This window comes from Heteronotia binoei, chromosome 21 (assembly GCF_032191835.1).
Source record: "Heteronotia binoei isolate CCM8104 ecotype False Entrance Well chromosome 21, APGP_CSIRO_Hbin_v1, whole genome shotgun sequence".
Taxonomy (NCBI): domain Eukaryota; kingdom Metazoa; phylum Chordata; class Lepidosauria; order Squamata; family Gekkonidae; genus Heteronotia; species Heteronotia binoei.
Window position 1 is genome coordinate 172,824,555 of NC_083243.1, and position 17,647 is coordinate 172,842,201.

The window sequence follows — 17,647 nt, forward strand, 5'->3', positions numbered from 1 at the left end:
CTGTACCACCACTTGCTATTTTTCCTGCACTTGCACGGAATACGAGCATAGACCTGGTTCTAATGCCTTCGCTTGATACATTCAGCGAAGCTTGAAACCTGTAATCAGAAATTTATATCCCAAGTTACCATTCACAAAAGGCTAAAGCTCACGACGAGCATTTGACTCAGGATTTGTTATGAATTAAGGGAGAGAAATACTTTGGATTTTGTAGTGCTTGGAGGCTATAGGTACTTAAGGTAGTATAATGGATGTTGTGCACTTTTTACTGTCGCACCTGTAACTCCCCCCCCAAAAAATCTGAGAACCAGTGTGAGTAGTGTGGTGTCTAGGGGCCTACAAGAAAATGTACTAGATGATCTCATGGCAGTTTTGCTTTCATAGTTTGAAACTTAACCTTACAGGGTTGTGTGGATGCAATGGGGCAGGGAAGAACAGTGTATTAGCTCCTTGAAGGAATAGTGAGATACACTGAGCTCCTTTAAGAAATAATGAGATAAAAGTAAAAACAAATACATTTACAAGTTAGCAGTGTGTAAAGTTTTCCATTGCAGAGGAATCTTCGTCATTCAAGAAGCAGATTCTTAAAACTTTCTGCCTTGGTCCATAAAGGCACTGTGGCAGCCACTTGCTTCTCATCCACTGCAAGTAGCCAAGTCCAGATGTTTCTACCTTACTGGAGCAGGTGGTAATTCAAAAGAATACCAGGGGCATGACCTCGTGTCTCAAAAAACATTCATTCAGAAAAAGCTGTCTTCATTGTAAGTAGCCCTTTGGCTTGCAGTCTCCCAATGTTTTATAACTGGACCCAACCCCCAGGGTAGCCATTACTGTAATAGTACTCAGTTCCTAGTCTTGAAAGTCTGCACACTCAGAATGAGAATGTTTCAAACAGGTTATGAAAAACACTAGGAGTGAGGCCCATTATGAAGAAAAATACAACAGGCTCTAGAAGGAGGCTCTGGGCAAGTGTCCACCAGCCTTGCTGTCTTCCCACTCACCCGAGTGAAGGCATTTACTTCTCTCCCACACACACACCAACCTCAAGGGGAGCTGATCTCTGCCATCTAGAGAGCAGTTGTAAATCTGAGTGATTTCCAATGGCTCCCCAGGAGGAAATGGCATTGTATCTGTCTGCGGTCCTATCCCTCCTCAAACTCCACCCCTTAAATCTCCAGGAATTTCCTAGCCTGGAGTTGGCAACCCTATCTCCTTCCCTTTTATCTGCCCTGCTCCCTGCAGCCTCTACATAGGAAAATGAGTCTTCATGGGGGGGTGGAACCAAAGCAGTTTACATCATTCTCTCCCCGTGTGATCTGAACCACCACCCTGAGGCAGATTAGGCTGGAAGCCTGTGACTGGTCCAAAACCACCCAGTTAGCTTCCACGGCAAGAACCCCACTCTGATGCCCTAACTTATATGCCCTCCTCAAACTCCACCCCAGAATCTCCAGAAATTTCCCACCTGGAAGGGGGCCATTAAAGGCCTCTGGGTGAGTGCCCCCCACCCTTCCTGTCTTCCAACCCATTGATAGGGCCTTTTGTGAGGCCACAGTAGCTCTGCAGCCCTTTCTGAGGCCAGTTGACAGAGAGGACAGAGAACAGCTGGAGATGTGGCTGTCTCTGAGCTAAGACTGCTTTTGGCAATGTGTTCAACATTTCCTGAGCCAGCAGTTGGTAGGGGCAAGGGAGTCAGCCAAAAGGGGGCCAAAGATGGTGACCAAAGTGTGATGGCCCATAGTGTGTTCCCACAGTAACTGCCAGATCTAAGGTTGGTTGCATTTTACTGTCAGAATCAGCTTTGCTACCTAGCAACAGCCACTCAGGTGGGAGAGGTGTGGACTCAACCAATGGCATGCCAGTATTCTTGACTGATAGTTTGATGGGCCAAAGGCTTGTACTGCATAGTCCCACTGAGCCCCAATGAATCAAGATGGTCAGACTTGCTATCACAGTAGGGCTTTTATTATCTTCTATGATTCTAGAGTTGTCCGGAAGTCTTAATAAAGATTTTCTTCCAGTGCTGGCAGTTTATGTATTTTACTCCATAGCCTTTGGAAGGAAAGTTGTGTCTCAGATGTAGTAGACAGAGCAGACTTTCTTAGGCAGCAAGGAGGACTGGTTACCATTAGATGCCCAACAAGGAAACATTTTTCTCACACCGTGAAGTTTTGCTTTAGGAACTGCTTGTTACAGATTAGATTCTGGTGGGTAGCCATGTTGGTCTGAACACAACGAAGTTTAAGCCCAGCAAAGCTTAATTCTGGGTATAAGCTTTTGTCTGCTTATACACAGCTTTAAGCTTATACCCAAAATTAAATGATGTTGGTTTTAAAGATGCCACTGGACTCAAACTTTGTGGTATTGATATGATTATTCATACATATTTCATTCATTTCCCCCCAACAATCTCAAATTACATGTTATTCTGAGGCAGAGCTCCACATCAGATTTGGTAACTTTAGCAGCAGACGCAACAAGTATCCTGGATTAATTTCCTTCATCGAACTCTTCCAAAGCAACCAGTACATACCCCAGTACGCAGAAGAGGATTCACATTGTTTCCCCGCCGCCAAGATTTCTTTTTAACATGGGTTGTGAAAATGATGCATCCCCCACTGACACAAGTAAAAGGTAGAGCATGCATAGGTCAGGCCGAAGTGGCCTTCCTGACAGCCTTGAAGAACTGAAGCCTTTCTTAAATAGATTTGGAGTAAAGAACTCTATGAACAGACCGAAGACTGGACACAGCAGTAAGAAAGGAATTAGTATATTTTTAATAAAATGCACAAACATATTGTCAATTCTCCCCTGGGCAGGCTACTATTAATTTGCAAGGGAAAGAACTTAACGCCAGAGTCCTGCCTTCATTCAGTGCCAGAAGAGGGTTTCTAGATACCATTTTATATTGCAAAAAAGAGCACTCTTCCAATATGGTCCAGCAGCTCACATACAAAGATGCATCTACTATTCTTTGTTAGCGTGTTTATTTCTAATCTGCTGATTTGAAATATACTTTTCTGTTTAGAAGCAGGGGTGTACCACCTGGCCCTTAGTGCATGAAACACTGCAGAGAGTGTAAAATGGACAAAACTCATATTGCCTAAAGGGAGTCTCGACCAGGGCATCTCCTGGGGCCAGGCCAATCTAGAGCAGCTATCCTCCTATTTGCTTAGCGGAGTGCGACAGGGCTGGTTTGGCAGATGCTAAAAATATTAACATGCTCCTTTATTTGGAAACCAAAAGTGCAGTTGCTAGTGAACAACCAGCCCATCTAACCATACACCACCATGCAGCCAATCTGCTAGGTACTTGACGCTGCTTGGTTTTGGTATGGCTAGCAGAGCTCTTGCAAAAAAGACACACGAAGTTCAGCCCAGTTTTGTGAGATTGAGAAAGTCAAACTCTGTGGATGGGCTCCAGGATAGCCGAGACGATTTGCAGTGCCATATGCTGAATAGGACAAAGATGCACCGCACAGCATCGAACAAGGCCCTCTTAATAAGCAGCAGTCTCCTCTCTATTTGGAACAGCCTTCTTCAGAAAGTACATCACAGCTTGCACCACTTTGTCAGGGGAAATGTTGTATACAGGATGTGTAGGCCGCTGTGAAAACGGGAACAAAGAGGAAAGAATTGGGAAAGTACAAATCCTGTGTCCCTCTGCCTCCCAGGTCAACAGCAAGAACCATCAATTCCAGCAAACAACACATGTTAACACCAACATAAATTTCACTTTCGCTGGATATACACGTCAGTATAGAACACTGAAGTCTTGCCCAACACTACTCTAGCTGCTGTGATTACAAAGTATCCAAACGGTTTGAAGTTTTTCTTTGCAGATGTAGAGAATTTCCTTTTTTACAGTTAGAAGCCAAGCATCCTGAATGCTGTGGAAACGGGGAATGCACAGAGCCCTGGTTAGACTGCAAGTAAGTTGCTCCTACTTCTATGTATGTCATTAGTGGATCAAGTGAACTACATAATAAAAGGTGATGAGGCAAAAGCATCCCCATGAGATGAGTAAGGAGAGAGAAATGCAACCTTTTCCTGGTTAATATTAATGCACAGCAAGAAAACCAGGCTCAGAATTTGCATTCCTGTGACACTATATACATATACTTTCCTTATAAAAAGCACAGATGGCTATCAGAAAAGGTCTGGAAAGATCATAGAAGCTGGAAGCCCAGAGGGACGGTGGCTCAGTGGTAGAGCATCTGCTTGGGAAGCAGAAGGTCCCAGGTTCAATCCCTGGCATCTGCAAAAAAGGGTCCAGGCAAATAGGTGTGGAAAACCTCAGCTTGAGACCCTGGAGAGCCGCTGCCAGTCTGAGAAGACAATACTGACTTTGATAAACCAAGGGTCTGATTCAGTATAGGGCAGCTTCATATGTTCAAAATGAGAGAGCTTGTATGGACTCTCCCGTACCTGGAGGACAAGACTGTTTTGCCATGACAAACAGCTGTCTTTCCCATTATCTCCCAGTGCCTTCCTACCTCAAATACCTGGAGTAGCTATTCTTCCTGCTGCTGTGAATTTTGTCCCCTCCCCTCCACAAAAAAAAAAAAATTCCTAACCGCACTTGTCTGAAATTAAAATATGTGCTCCAACAGCATGACTTGGTCAAATCTGGCCACTGTGTGGCATCAGGTGCTTACACCAGATAAAAGATTTATGCCAATTACTGGCACATTTTGCTAGTGAAATATCATTGAACAGCAGGGCCAGCCATTTCCACTTCCCCCCATTAAGAAGGCCGTGTTACACAGGCACAGGGCAATTAACTTTTCTGTTACTGGCTCTGGACAGCCACTGCCGGAAGGGCAGCTCTGATCAAGAGTTTTTATCATGCCTACGGATTGTTGCCGCAGGCTGGCCTTACCCCTGTCCCTCCATCTCCTCTTAAGCAAACGGGCACTGCCTGAAAAATACTGATAGAGGCACTACAATTGCTAAGAAGGAAATAAAGGTGGCAAGAATTACCAGCATGGAAGGGCTTCACCTCCATAAGCCAGTCTGTTGTTTTCTGCCATCAAAGCAAGCTGAATCGATTTGTCATTGCTATAGCAGACAGAAATGTTCTGCCCTACACGTGGTGTATTTCTGTAATTATCTTCCTCAACTTTAAAAAGTGTAACAAAGTTCAGAATGCAACTAACGGGGCTGTGATTTAAAAGGGGGGGGCATCCATTTAATTCTTTCCCCTTGTACTGTTTTCCTGTCAAAAACTAGCATTTAGCCCCTTCCACCAGGGAAAATTTACCACCATTTACTGAGGAAAAGCTGTACAGAATGTGTAAGTTTGTGCTCACTGAAGTTACAGAGGGGTAAAACCTACCCCTACATGCACCTTTTTTGATGCCTCCTATTCCCAATTCCCTATTCATTCAAGTGACTATCCACTACAATCATGCCCTCGGCGGGGACGGCGGGGTACAAATCGAATCAAACAAACATTCTAGGAGCAGAAATGCAGAAAAGCTGATGATGAGAGAGAAGGCTTGTCGATGGCTGTGCCTACAAAGCAAAGGAACAGCCCCACTCAACCAGGCTCAGCTTACCAGGCGGTTTTCTGGCACTCCTAGCACGGCTTCATGGAGGAGGTCCCCACTGCCAAAGTGCTGTGCTATTGAGAGCCCACTCAGGCAATAGCAGGTATGGTAAAAGTCCCGTGACCTAGAAGCATAGGAAAATGCTCAGTATTAAGACAAGCCAGAAACAAAATGTTCCATTCAGACAGCCACCATGCACTCCCACAGAACAGCTGCCTTCGCCTCTGATTTCCCCATAAACAGAGCACTTCTCTCCTGCAAATACTGGCTCAAATTCTGTCAAAAATCTCTGCAGATGGAGTGCAGCTTCTCTGCCAGCCCCAATCCCCACTCCTGCTACAGCCCAAAATACCCCCCAAGATATTGCTCTTGGAGAAAATGAGGGAGAGCTGGAGGTCTACTGGAGGGGGTGGATCAGCAAAAATCACCCCACCCCTTCCATCACTGAAATAATCAGCAGGTCCAATTGCCTGGGGGGAAATGGATCTGAGGGTTGAAACCAAGTCAAGCTTTTTGTGGAAAGAATGGACTTTCTCTACCAGAGACCCTGGAAATCTGTTGCCATCAAAGCAGATAAAACTGTATTAGTCTAGCTCACTGTAAAGCAGCTTCATGTGTTCGTATATATATTTCCATGATTCTGAACAAGAGCAGAAAAGTTGCAGAATTTTATATTGGCATTCAGTACCCAAAGAACATCTAATTAAAAAAAAATCAAGCTCTAAGACCTCATGGGAGTAGGAGGGATGGTGGCATGCTATAGATCAATCTAGTATAGCAAGATCTGGTATAGCAGATCTTGGAAGGTAAGCAGGGTCATTACTTGGAAGAGAGACCAGCAAGGAAAGGTCTGCAGAGCAGGGTAATGGCAAACCACCTCTTGCTTCTCACTTGCCTTGAAAGCCCCTTTCTGAGGTCACTGTAAGTTTGCTGTGATTTGACAGCACATTACATACACAGACTTCATGGCTTTAAGGTGTGCAGGAAATGTCTTAGTGAAAACGCTGAAGCCAAAGGAACATGGCTGTCGTGGGGTTCCCATATCTCCCACTAGTTATTCTTCCTCATGACCAAGAGGGGAAATATTATGCAAAAAGCTATAATCAAATGTGCCTAATTCAGCTATTCTCAACGAAGACCTCAGGTCCCTCTGGTGCAGGACTGCGGAATTCCACCCCCCCCCATGTGAAATGAACACAGCCTAAGCAAGGGTTTGGGGTTCCAGCTGTCTGCTCCTCTTCTTCTCCATGGCTCTTCTGCCATCATCATTCATGCCAGAGATTTCTAAATCTTGACAAACTGCCAGACTCCATTCATTATTCAAATTAATTCCAGCAACGAGTTGGTTCAGAGCATGGACTCTGGAGAACTTAACGACCTTTGCTCTTCTGCTGTCGAAATGCTTGTAAATGTCACCCCAAGACCACTATGAAGAATCAAAGATACTTACTTGCCAGGTTTGTCCAAGAGGCCCCCTGCAGGACACTGGCAACATAGCAGGATGTATTCCTGCAGTGCTTGCTGGTCGAACATCCAATGTGTCATACTGAGGGCAGTTTCACCTAAGAGGAACAAAACCACAGGGAGTGTTGAACTTCCCACTGGAAGAACAGCTAAGGTGGCACCAGCACTCAGTTACGCTTCACAGGAAAATAATGTTGCAATGCCTCTTTCCACACCTCCCTCATAAGCATGTTGTAGTGGTTAGACTACAGTCTTGAAGACCCAGGTCTGAATACCTTTGCCATGGAATCTTTCTGGGTTACCCTGGACCAGTCTCTATCTAACCTACCTCACAGGGTCCCCACTGGGAGAAAAGCAGGACATTAATCCTCCTCTTCCTCTTTGCAAAGACAGAGTAACGCTTGTCCTCAGAGGCCTGGTTTTCTCACTGCCAGGCAGTCTCCTTGCTCATTAACTTAGGAAGAAAGTGCAAAACTGGTACAAGGACAAGAGAGCACCCCAAAGCTGTGGCAGCTCTCTCCTTGTGGGACAAGTGAAGGCTGAAAAGGAGCCTTTCCAGAAACAACAGCCTCAAAAGGAGGACAGAAGTTTCTATGCACATGAACATTATGAAAATTTATTCTTTATTTCCCATACAGGGCCTGTTGGTTCATCCAACTTAGCGTTCTGCCTCTGAGGTCCACTTTAAAAGTGACAATGGGCATGTCAATGCACAATAATGATGCATGCTAGGCTCATGTGCCAACACTGCATCCAAAGGAACCAGTAACCTGATTTACACACAATACTGGCCAGCAAACGCACATGGTAAATGGGAAGGGGGTTAAATGTGCCAGTCTTTTTAAACTGAACCTCAGACGATGGGCAGATCCAGAGATTTCCAAACTTTTAACACCACAGGGTACCAAGAGAACACCCTGCAAGCCACACCATTAGGGCCACTCTGTACACACAGTTGTCTTGAGGAGCTTGCCTAAGAACTACCCATAATAGCGGAGGGACGGTGGCTCAGTGATAGAGCATCTGCTTGGGAAGCAGAAGGTCCCAGGTTGAATCCCTGGCATCTCCAAAAAAGGGTCCAGGCAAATAGGTGTGAAAAACCTCAGCTTGAGACCCTGGAGAGCCGCTGCCAGTCTGAGAAGACAATACTGACTTGGATGGACCGAGGGTCTCATTCAGTATAAGGCAGCTTCATATGTTCATGTTCATATGTTCATAATCCTATTGTTTACAGTTCTTTACAATTGTTGTGTACTGCTCTCAGGAAACAACTCCACAGAGCAACTATATTCTGCTCGAAACATCCATCTGTAATCCTGTGCCCAGATGTGGAAGATTCGCAAATGGAAAGGTAGGCAAGACTGGCAGTCTACCCTACCTTGCTCAAATACCCAATGTCAGAGTGCACCGCACACCCTGAATTTTCCATAGGCCATTTTGCTATCTCATTTTTGAGGTCTACAGTATATTAATTTCACTGGGTACCTCATGGTTTGCTATAAAATTGAAAAGGTAACATTCATTCATTCATTTGTACAAACTCATAGAATGCAGTATCTAGAACTAAAAAACACTCAGCCTGTGTCTTGTGACCAAACTCTGCTTCAAGCAACCCTATGCATCTACCAGCTTGGGTAAAAACTGAAAGCACATCTGAGGAAACGGGAAGTTGATGATGCTCAGATTCACCTCTGGCATGCAGTGCTCGATGTAGGAGAGGTAGCAAGCCAGCCTGCCAGAATGAGTAACAGCCATCCACTAGCTTGTTGCAGCGACCCTGAAAGCCTCCTTCAAAACGCATCTGGCGGCTTGTGACCCAGTGCTGGCAGAAAGAGAAAACAACCTTCGTTACAATTCAGTCATGACAGGTCTGTGGCTTCTTTGCATGTGCCCACTACAATTGTGGTTTCTTGGCAAATGCCTCAGAGTGTGGTTTGAATGTTTACCATAACCTAAAGACTGACATGCACGGTGCGGTTTTCGAAAATTAAACTGAAGAAAACATTAGCAAATGAATACTGGAAAAGGAGAACGGTGAAGTCAAAGATCGATATAAAATTTGGACATGAAATACTGGCACAGTGGCTGTATGGCAGTTATTTAAAGAAAGAATAAGGGGACTGATTAGCGAATGAGTGAATAAGATGTCTTTGCTTCCTGCTGCAGACAAAAATACATTCTTCCGTTATAATTAAAATAATAAATCATGCTCATAACTGGAACTTAGTCCTCAGCTAATAAAGCATTCTGGTATGATTAGGGGGAAAGGCTGGGGATTTTTCATCTATATTTGTAACTGTATGCATTTTTTCTAAATGGTACTAATACAGAGGACAAAGGTGTGGTCTTGTCCACATGGTTACAAGAGGTTTCTAAATAGGTGGAGAGCAATGAAGAAAGGCTCTGGATTGAAAGACATCACAGTCCTGGTTACTAGAAATCTAGGTGGCTCACAGTGCACAAAAGTTCTGTTATTGTGATAGCCACAGTGGTCTCCTAGAATTATACCGTAGACAAGTCAATGCAGCTGAACAAGACTGACACAAACCAGCGACAAAGGGTTACTTACTAATAAGCTTTTCAGATTCAATATGTATTCTTTTTTCAAGATGACCAGTGCTGCCAATCCACAGAAAGTATATCCACCATGGGCCTCCATGCCAGGAACTCCTCCAATCCCCCCTTCCCAGTTCTGACACCTAATTCAAAAACCAACACATACAGGAAAAGTCAGGGCACACACATTCTCATCCCCAAGATAGCCATAGAATGAAATACCTCTCATCCACCAGATTCCTACTTCTGGCAGACGGGCATAGTCAAACACAGCAGCCCAAGGAGCCTCCAGTTTCTCAAGGCAACCCAAAGAGCAAAGATTTTCTTACCTTGCTATCCATTCTGCCGTCCCATCAAAAAGTGTTGGCGTAATAATGTTGGTAAGAGAAGCCACCGATGCAGCACAGTAGGCGCTCCTGCGATTAAATATGGAACTATTTAAATTCTGCAGGTAGTGAAAGGATACAACAGTGAACTGCACAACCTCTAGCCTGCAATCCAGTCAGGGTTGCACAGCACAGGCCATGGGGATCAAACCAGTTCTCACACATGTAGGGCTCAGGTTTAATTTCTAGTTCAACAGCTTGGATCCTGTGATGCTGTCCCCCTTGTGTTTTTCTCTGGCTGCTGCAGAGAGTTTTTTGTGCTGCAGCACTTGCTTCTTCTGCCATTAGCACTCCCAGGTGCATAAGCCTCCTTGTGAAATGTTGCTTTTGCATATGCAGAAATGACAGAAGCAGAGGAAATGAGTGCTGCAGGGAAGGAAGTGCTGCAGTGCTTCCATAGTGCACAGAGAAAAGTGTGAGAGATACAATGCCACAGGATCCGAGCCATTATATTTTGCAACTACCCCTCTCTCCAAAATAACATTTGCTCAGGGTACGCAAGCTGCAAAGGAGTGCAAAGTTTTGATCTAAGAGGAAAGAAAGAACTGAGAACGTGACTCCGGAAGAGTCTACGTCACACTCGGACCTACATTCAGAACGTTATCTACTCCTGGACTGAAACCCGGTGAAAGGCAGTGTGGTACAGCAGTCAGAACTTCAGAGCATGGGCAGGGAGACCCAGGTTCAAATCACCAATCTGCCACGGTAGCTCACCAGGTGATGTTTGGTCAGCCACACACCTTTAGCCTAACCTACCTCACAGGGTTGTTATTAGGATAAAAAAGAGGAAAAGCTACATATAAGCTACTATGGTTCCCACTGTGGAGAAAGGTGGGATAAATAAATAGGAAATATAGCTGAAGATAGGAGGCAGATAAAAGAGAGGTTGATGAATGGTTGAGAAAGAGAGAACAAGGCAGGGAAAGGGGAAAGAATATGGGGGTTGCCAGGAGGAGGGAAAGGGGGAAATAAAGTGAGGAGGGGAATACAGGGGAAAGGGATTCTCTTCCCCAGCCCCAACAAGTTCTTGAGGGTCCCCTGCTATGCAAGTGGTCCTGGCCCAGCAGCTGGCACTACACAACCCTGCCATAGTTACCCTAGGTAGAAGCTTCTTGGGGGGCGGGGAGCTGCAGACAGAGGGGCAGGATGGCTGTTAGGTGGAGAGGAAAGAAGGCAGCAAGAAAAGGGGAGAGGCTATGGGGGCTTTCAGAGGAGGGAGAGAGGAAATAGTAGGGAAGGTGGAAACGAGACCCCTCCCAACAAGTTCTTGCAGGTTCCTGCTTGTTCAATGTAACTTGCAATGCTGAGAAGCAACTTGTAGTTCTACATTAATCTAAATGTAATCATAATCTTCCTAATTTTAAAAGCCAGAAACTTTCCTCAATTTGAACTGCACAATGTCAAAACAAGAATGAGCATTTTAGCAGACCACTCAGTGACAGCCAGTGCTTCCGGAATCTCATAAAACTCTCAGACTCCTGTTTTGCCTTGTGCAGAGACATCTTTGAATGCTTCCAACTTACCGGACATCCACTTCCCCTCCTATGTGCATGATGAAGGAGCCATCAGGCTGCTTCAGGGAATACAGATACTCCAGAAGCTTCTCCCTGGAAGTCAAAATCAAGACTATTAGGCAGAGCGACAAGTACTCTCTGTACTGGGGGGGGGGGGGGGGAAGCAAACTGGACTAACTTTAACAGCCTGCCAGAATCATATGGCTTCTTTGGATAACATGTCATTGTCTGCCCATTCTCTGAGTTAGGAAGTTATACTTTTGCCTCTCTTTCTGCTAAATCCTTCAGTGAAATGTCCTCTTATGTTTCCCTCAGCAGTCCATATCTTTTGGGGGTTCTGTTTTGGTAGTAATCTATTTTTAGGCGGATGCTGTATGTTAAAACAGTTATCTGCTTATCAGAATTTATAGGCATCATAAAACAGCCTGCAACATGAAGCTCCACCTTCTTGTCCTTCTGCCACTTGTAGATACTATTTTTTTTTTACACTCCTATCCTACTTTATATCCTCAGGCTCAAGATGGACCATGTGAGGCAACAGGCACTGTCCCACTAGCCACATGCTGACAATGCACAATTTCAAGAGGCAGCTCCATTGGCTTGTCCTTTGGAGCAGTGTGGCACTTACACTAGTCCTGAACAGCAAGGGATACAATATACATCTGGACGCGGCATGAACAGAGGCGGCAGTTTTGTTCACCAGACAGACTTTTGTTCTCCTTGCTTTGACAAAGGAACTATTCCTGAATGAACAGACCCAAACTTCCTGATTCATTCATTGTCAGTGGGTAAAAAGAGAGCTTCCCTCCATCTCTACTAGGTAGAGGCTGTTCCCGCCACACAAACCTAGAATCATATAGGCTATAGAACAAGGCATTTACTCCCCATGTAGTTTCATCTTCAGTCCAGCGATCTGACAAACTAGGTTCTAAAACATTTGCACAAGCATTATATTCTTTCAGAGTTAGTCTCCAGTGCGATAGGCTCTATCACTTGAGATCAGATTAGTGCTCTCATTTATCCACGTGGGTCAGGAGTTACCTACCCACAGCTCCCAATTTCCCACCTATAAGGAACTGAAGAGCAGGGGGGAGAATGGCTACCATATAGTGATGCTCCAGAAATTTCACCTAGTCTATGACTATAGGGTCTGGGGGGGGGGGGGCAACCTAGATTGTCACCTGGAAATAATGCCACATCTTCCCAAAACTCCATCCTCCCCAAGCACTGCCCCCCAAAATCTCTCAGTATTGGAAGCCCTAGATTAAGCTTCATCTAGTCCTCCAGGGAACATTAGAAAGCTGCAAGGAATTCTTTTGCAGGAGGAAGTGATCTGAGGTGCAGGTGTCACACAGCATATTACGGCAAAGTCCCTTCTGGCATCCTGCCACTTTATCAACTGTCCTCCCTCTCCTCAGAAAGTTGGACAGCAGGATTTAACAGGGATGCTTTAGGTTATCTGCATCTGGTCTCAAAGCAAAGGTTCATGGGGTCCCACTCTATACCTGTTAATGATATTGTAGGCCTCTTCAGTGCCAATGATGCAGAGAGCATTGACAGCAGCATATGTTGGAGCAAGATGTGGGTGCTGGCCTGGTCCCCCTCCAAAGCCTCCTTCTGGGCTCTGGCAACGACTCAGAAATTGGCACACACTGGGCATAAAGGAGAGACCAAAGGAAGGTTAGTGTTAAATAAGCAGTAGATATTTTTTTCCACCAGGACTGCTTCCATATGCCTATCCAGAGCCAACAGCAGTTATTTAGGGCCTTTCCATATGAGCCCCTCTGGGTTTTGAGATCCACCGCACAATAGCTTCATGTGATCCCTGGTCCTAAGGACACCCAACCGGCTTCAACGAGGGCTAGGGCCTTTTCAGTTCGGGCCCCTAGAATGAGCTCCCGCTAGAGATCCGGGCCCTGCAGGACTTATCGAGGTTTCGCAGGGCCTGCAAGATGGAGCTCTCCTGCCAGGCTTTTAATTGATCCAGCAGGCGTCCCTTTGGTATTAACTGGCCTCCCCATCACCTTACCATCATGGTGGCTGTGCTGTGTTGATGCATATCAGCCTATACGCTGATGCTGGCTCGCCATCTGTGTTTGTGATGCTGTATTGCTTTTGTTTTTATACTGTTATGTTTTTATGATGCCTCATTTTTAATCTGTGATAGGTGTTTAGGTTAGGTTTATTCGATTTATATCCCACCCTTCCTGCCACGGCAGGCTCAGCGCGGCTCACAATCCACAGTAAAACAACAATAAAACATTTAAATTAAAACATTTTAAATACATTAACTGGTTTTTAAATGATGTTAATTTAAGTTTTTATTGTTAAATTTAAAGTTTTTATATCGATTATTGTATATGTATGAGATGTTGTTAGCCGCCCTGAGCCTGCCTAGGCGGGGAGGGCGGGATACAAATAAAATTTTACTTACTTACTTACATTTAAGTTAAAACATTAAATTAAAACAATTCCGATACTCATTTCCATACAATTTTGATACAATCTAAAGATGGCATTCCGTGATCTTAGACGTCCATTCAGATATAATACCTCGGCGATGGCCGTCATTTCCGCAAGGCTCTGACATCCTCTGGTAATTGGGGGCAGCGATTGAGAAGGCTCTTTCTCGAGTTGTTTTGAGTCTTGCCTCCCTCAGCCCGGGGATCGATAGTAAATTTTGGGTTCCTGATCTAAGTACGCTCTGGGGAATGTATGGGGATTTCTGCTGTAAGCCACCCTGAGCCTGCTTGCAGGAAAGGGCAGATATAAATCTAAAAATTAAATTAAATGTTCCCTCCCTCCACAAAAAAACTCCTACCAACAACAAGAAGCTTTTATCCCAGCACCAACCATCCTCCAGTGCTAACACATCCTACTGCCACATAAAATGTACATGGATCACTTGAATCATCACACCGTTTGCATTCAGAAGAAATTGGCAGTAACTGTTCAACTTGCAGAAAAATCTTCTCACCAATTACTCTTGCGTGTCTCAACAGAACACCCTTCTTCCAGGAATAATACACCGCAGAAGCCTTTTCTTTTTGTTAACTAACTTTCTACCACGCTGTCCCTTTCCTATCCCAATATCCACCGAGTCTTTTATAGCCTCTGCTTATATGTATTTTACTGATGCATTATTGAACATTTTAGAAGTTGCTTGCACACGTGGTTCTTGCAACCAAGCAATACACTAGTTAGCCCCCCCCCCTTTAACCTTAGGCACCTGACAAATGATGCCCCATCTCAGTGGGGCTCAGGAGAGTCTCTCTAAGATGGTAGCTTGTTTGACAGTAACATTTGGGGAATGCAAAGTGTTAAGTTTTGTTATTATAAATTTCATTGTGTTAAAGTCTATGCAATGCTCAAATAAGGGGCTAGTGGAGCTGGATTTTTCACACCTTCTTGTCTCTGCAGCTCCTCCGAGTGCCGATACTGGAGATTAGGAGACCCATGTGGGCAAAAGTGCATACAACATAAAAGGCTGCAGTGAGGAGAGAAAGCAGGAGAAATATGCCTTCTCTATGCCAGTACATGACTACTCATGGAAGAAGCATGAGGGATGATTCCCCCACACACACACACACACACCAACCTGAATGTTTTGCCCATGTGGTTCTGCCAGCTTTCAGCATTGTCTTTTTTTTTTTGTATTCACAGCAGGCTGCTAGGCTAAATGATAAAAGTCACTTCCTTTAGTGCCTTATATTTGTGGCATACAGGATCCAACCCAGCCCACTGAATTCACTGGATAACATGTGCAGCTAGGTAATGATTCTCAAGTTAGCTTATAAGAATAGGGACAGATTTATCCAGATAAGATGTAGGCAATGCAGGTCAGCAAACTGGAAACTTTGGCAGGTATTGTTCTACCCAATCTGGACAATATAAGGTTGAATGTGCCTACCTCTATAAAGAGCTTAGGTGCATTAATGAATCCTGCCCTTTTATTATAATAGCAGATAAACGTAGTAGCAAAGAAAACTTTCCATCAGTTGCATTTGATGTGGAAATTAACTCCCCTCCTAAATTCTGCAGGCCTAGCTTCTGCAACCTCAAAGCTATACTACTGCAATTTGTTCCATGGGGGTTGCAGCTGAAAACTATTTGACAGCTATAACTTATGTGTAAGAATTGTAGGACTGTTCTTTTCAGGCAGGCATTTGGCAACAAGTTAAGAAAGAAAGATTTCCTGGAGTGCAACTTGTGTAGCTGGTTGTTTTTTCCCTGTTTGTCTGTTGTTTTATTTTAATTGTTTGCTGCCAGAAGATCAGGGCTCAATTGGTGGCATAGGAATAAATACATTTGGAGTATATTTAAATGATCTGGAATTTTCAACTTTTAATTGGAAACGCCTTTGTTAAGGAAAACGTTGTGAACAAGAATATTAGGAAATATTTGCAATCCAGTACCAACAGTCACCCTTCAAAGTGCAAGAAGTCCAGAGGCAGATAAGATCAAATAAAGCTCAAGATCGAAATTAATGTAGGTGGCGACAAATCTGCAAAGCAGCATCTACAACACTCTCTTTTGGTAATTCTTACACTCTGCATAGAATCACCAAGTTGGAAGGGACCTCGAGGGTCATCTAGTCCAACCCCCTGCATAATGCAGGAAATTCACAAAGACCTCACACACACACACATATATCCCCAGCGACCCCTGCTCCATGGCCAGAAGATAACAAAAACTTCCAGAATCCCTTGCCAAACTGGCCGGGAGAAAAAGTGATTCCTGACCTCAAAGAGGCAATCAGCATTTCCTTAGGCATATAAGAAAGGGCTGCAAGATCTAATTATTCTTTTAAAATGTTATTCTTTAAAAGTTACCAGATCTGTATTTTTGTGGCCATTTTGACTCCACAGAGCAGGTAATCGTGGCACTGGAAGAATTCTCTGCCCCACGCAGTTATGGAGGTAGGACTGAAAATTTCTATCTCCCCACTGGGCAATAAGATTGAATTTGAATCAGAGCTTTTCAGCACATATGCATGCAGCAGAATACAGGCACACATGAAGAAGAGTTGATTTTATACCCTGCTCTTCAATACCCGATGGAGTCTTGGAGCAGCTTACAATCTCATTCCCTTCCTCTCCTCCCAACAGGCATCCTGTGAGGTAGGTGGGCTGAGAGAGCTCTGAGAACAGTGACTTACCCAAGGTTGCCCAGCTGGCTTCAAGCGGAGGAGTGGGGAATCAAACCCAGTTCTCCAGGTTAGGCTCTCAGCCACTATGCCAGACTGGGTCACATGAACTAGATGCAGGCCTCATGACTGAAAATTTCTATCTGCTTATTGGGCAATATGACTAAATGATGATGGTGCATTATGTGTATAATAGCCAGGAGATCCTAGGACTGTCTGGCAGTCACATGTTCTAGCTCTTAGCGTGGTGCTAGCGGCAAGCTTGACTTGTTTTTAGAGTTTGAGAGAGCTCTGAAAAGACTGTGACTGGCCCAAGGTCACCGAGCTGGCTTCATGCGGAGGAGTGCGGAATCAAACCCAGTTCTCCAGATTAGAGCCTGCGGCTCTTAAGCACTGGCTTTCTGACTAAACTTGAATCACAGCTTTTCAGCACATATACCTGCGGCAGAACATGGGCAGACAGGAGCTATACACAGGCATCATGCCTTTCACTAATACAGAAGTGAAGAAAAGTCTCTGGTAGTGGGAAAGCACTAATCAGTCATTCCCGTAGAACAAGATATCCAGCCAAGCAGCCATCAACTTGGACTTCTTCCAAAGGTACATTTTCTTAAAATTGGAAAACTCTTCAAGATATGCAAACTTACAACACTTCTAGGCAACAGTTATTAGCTACTACCCATTCTGCATGCTTTGCTTTTAAAGAAAGAGTTGATAACAAGAAAAGGCAATGAGTCTTTTTGGCTCTCTTTTGGTAGAGAATCCACAGCTTTGGTTGTAGTTTCTCCTAGGCAAGATGCTCTGTCTCTGCTGCATTCAAGAAGCACTATTGTTTTCCTGTTCCCCATGAGGTCTCTCCCTGACTCACAAAAGAAACCGCAGTCTCTTAAGTTTTTTTCCCCTGCAGGATCATTCTAATCACAACATCATTTTGCAACCAATGAGAATTTCTCAGACAGAAAAAGCTTTACTTGTCTGCTTTCCCCACCACCACCTCTCCTCCTACACATGCAGGTTTTCTGCTCAAAAA

At 44.5% G+C, this 17,647-nt stretch overlaps 1 protein-coding gene across 1 annotated transcript in view; it reads right to left on the bottom strand.

Annotated features, from left to right (window-relative positions):
* Positions 1-2,754: 2,754 nt before the first annotated feature.
* The window catches only part of FNTB (farnesyltransferase, CAAX box, beta), a 38,525-nt gene continuing 23,632 nt past the window's right edge, over positions 2,755-17,647 (bottom strand). The window contains exons 5-12 of the mRNA XM_060261370.1: positions 12,977-13,123; positions 11,481-11,564; positions 9,901-9,987; positions 9,585-9,714; positions 8,705-8,837; positions 7,002-7,113; positions 5,561-5,675; positions 2,755-3,606 (exon numbers count right to left, since the gene is read on the bottom strand). Of these exons, the coding sequence (XP_060117353.1) occupies positions 3,499-3,606; positions 5,561-5,675; positions 7,002-7,113; positions 8,705-8,837; positions 9,585-9,714; positions 9,901-9,987; positions 11,481-11,564; positions 12,977-13,123 (916 nt within the window). The 3' untranslated portion in view covers positions 2,755-3,498. The remainder of the gene's footprint in view (positions 3,607-5,560; positions 5,676-7,001; positions 7,114-8,704; positions 8,838-9,584; positions 9,715-9,900; positions 9,988-11,480; positions 11,565-12,976; positions 13,124-17,647) is intronic.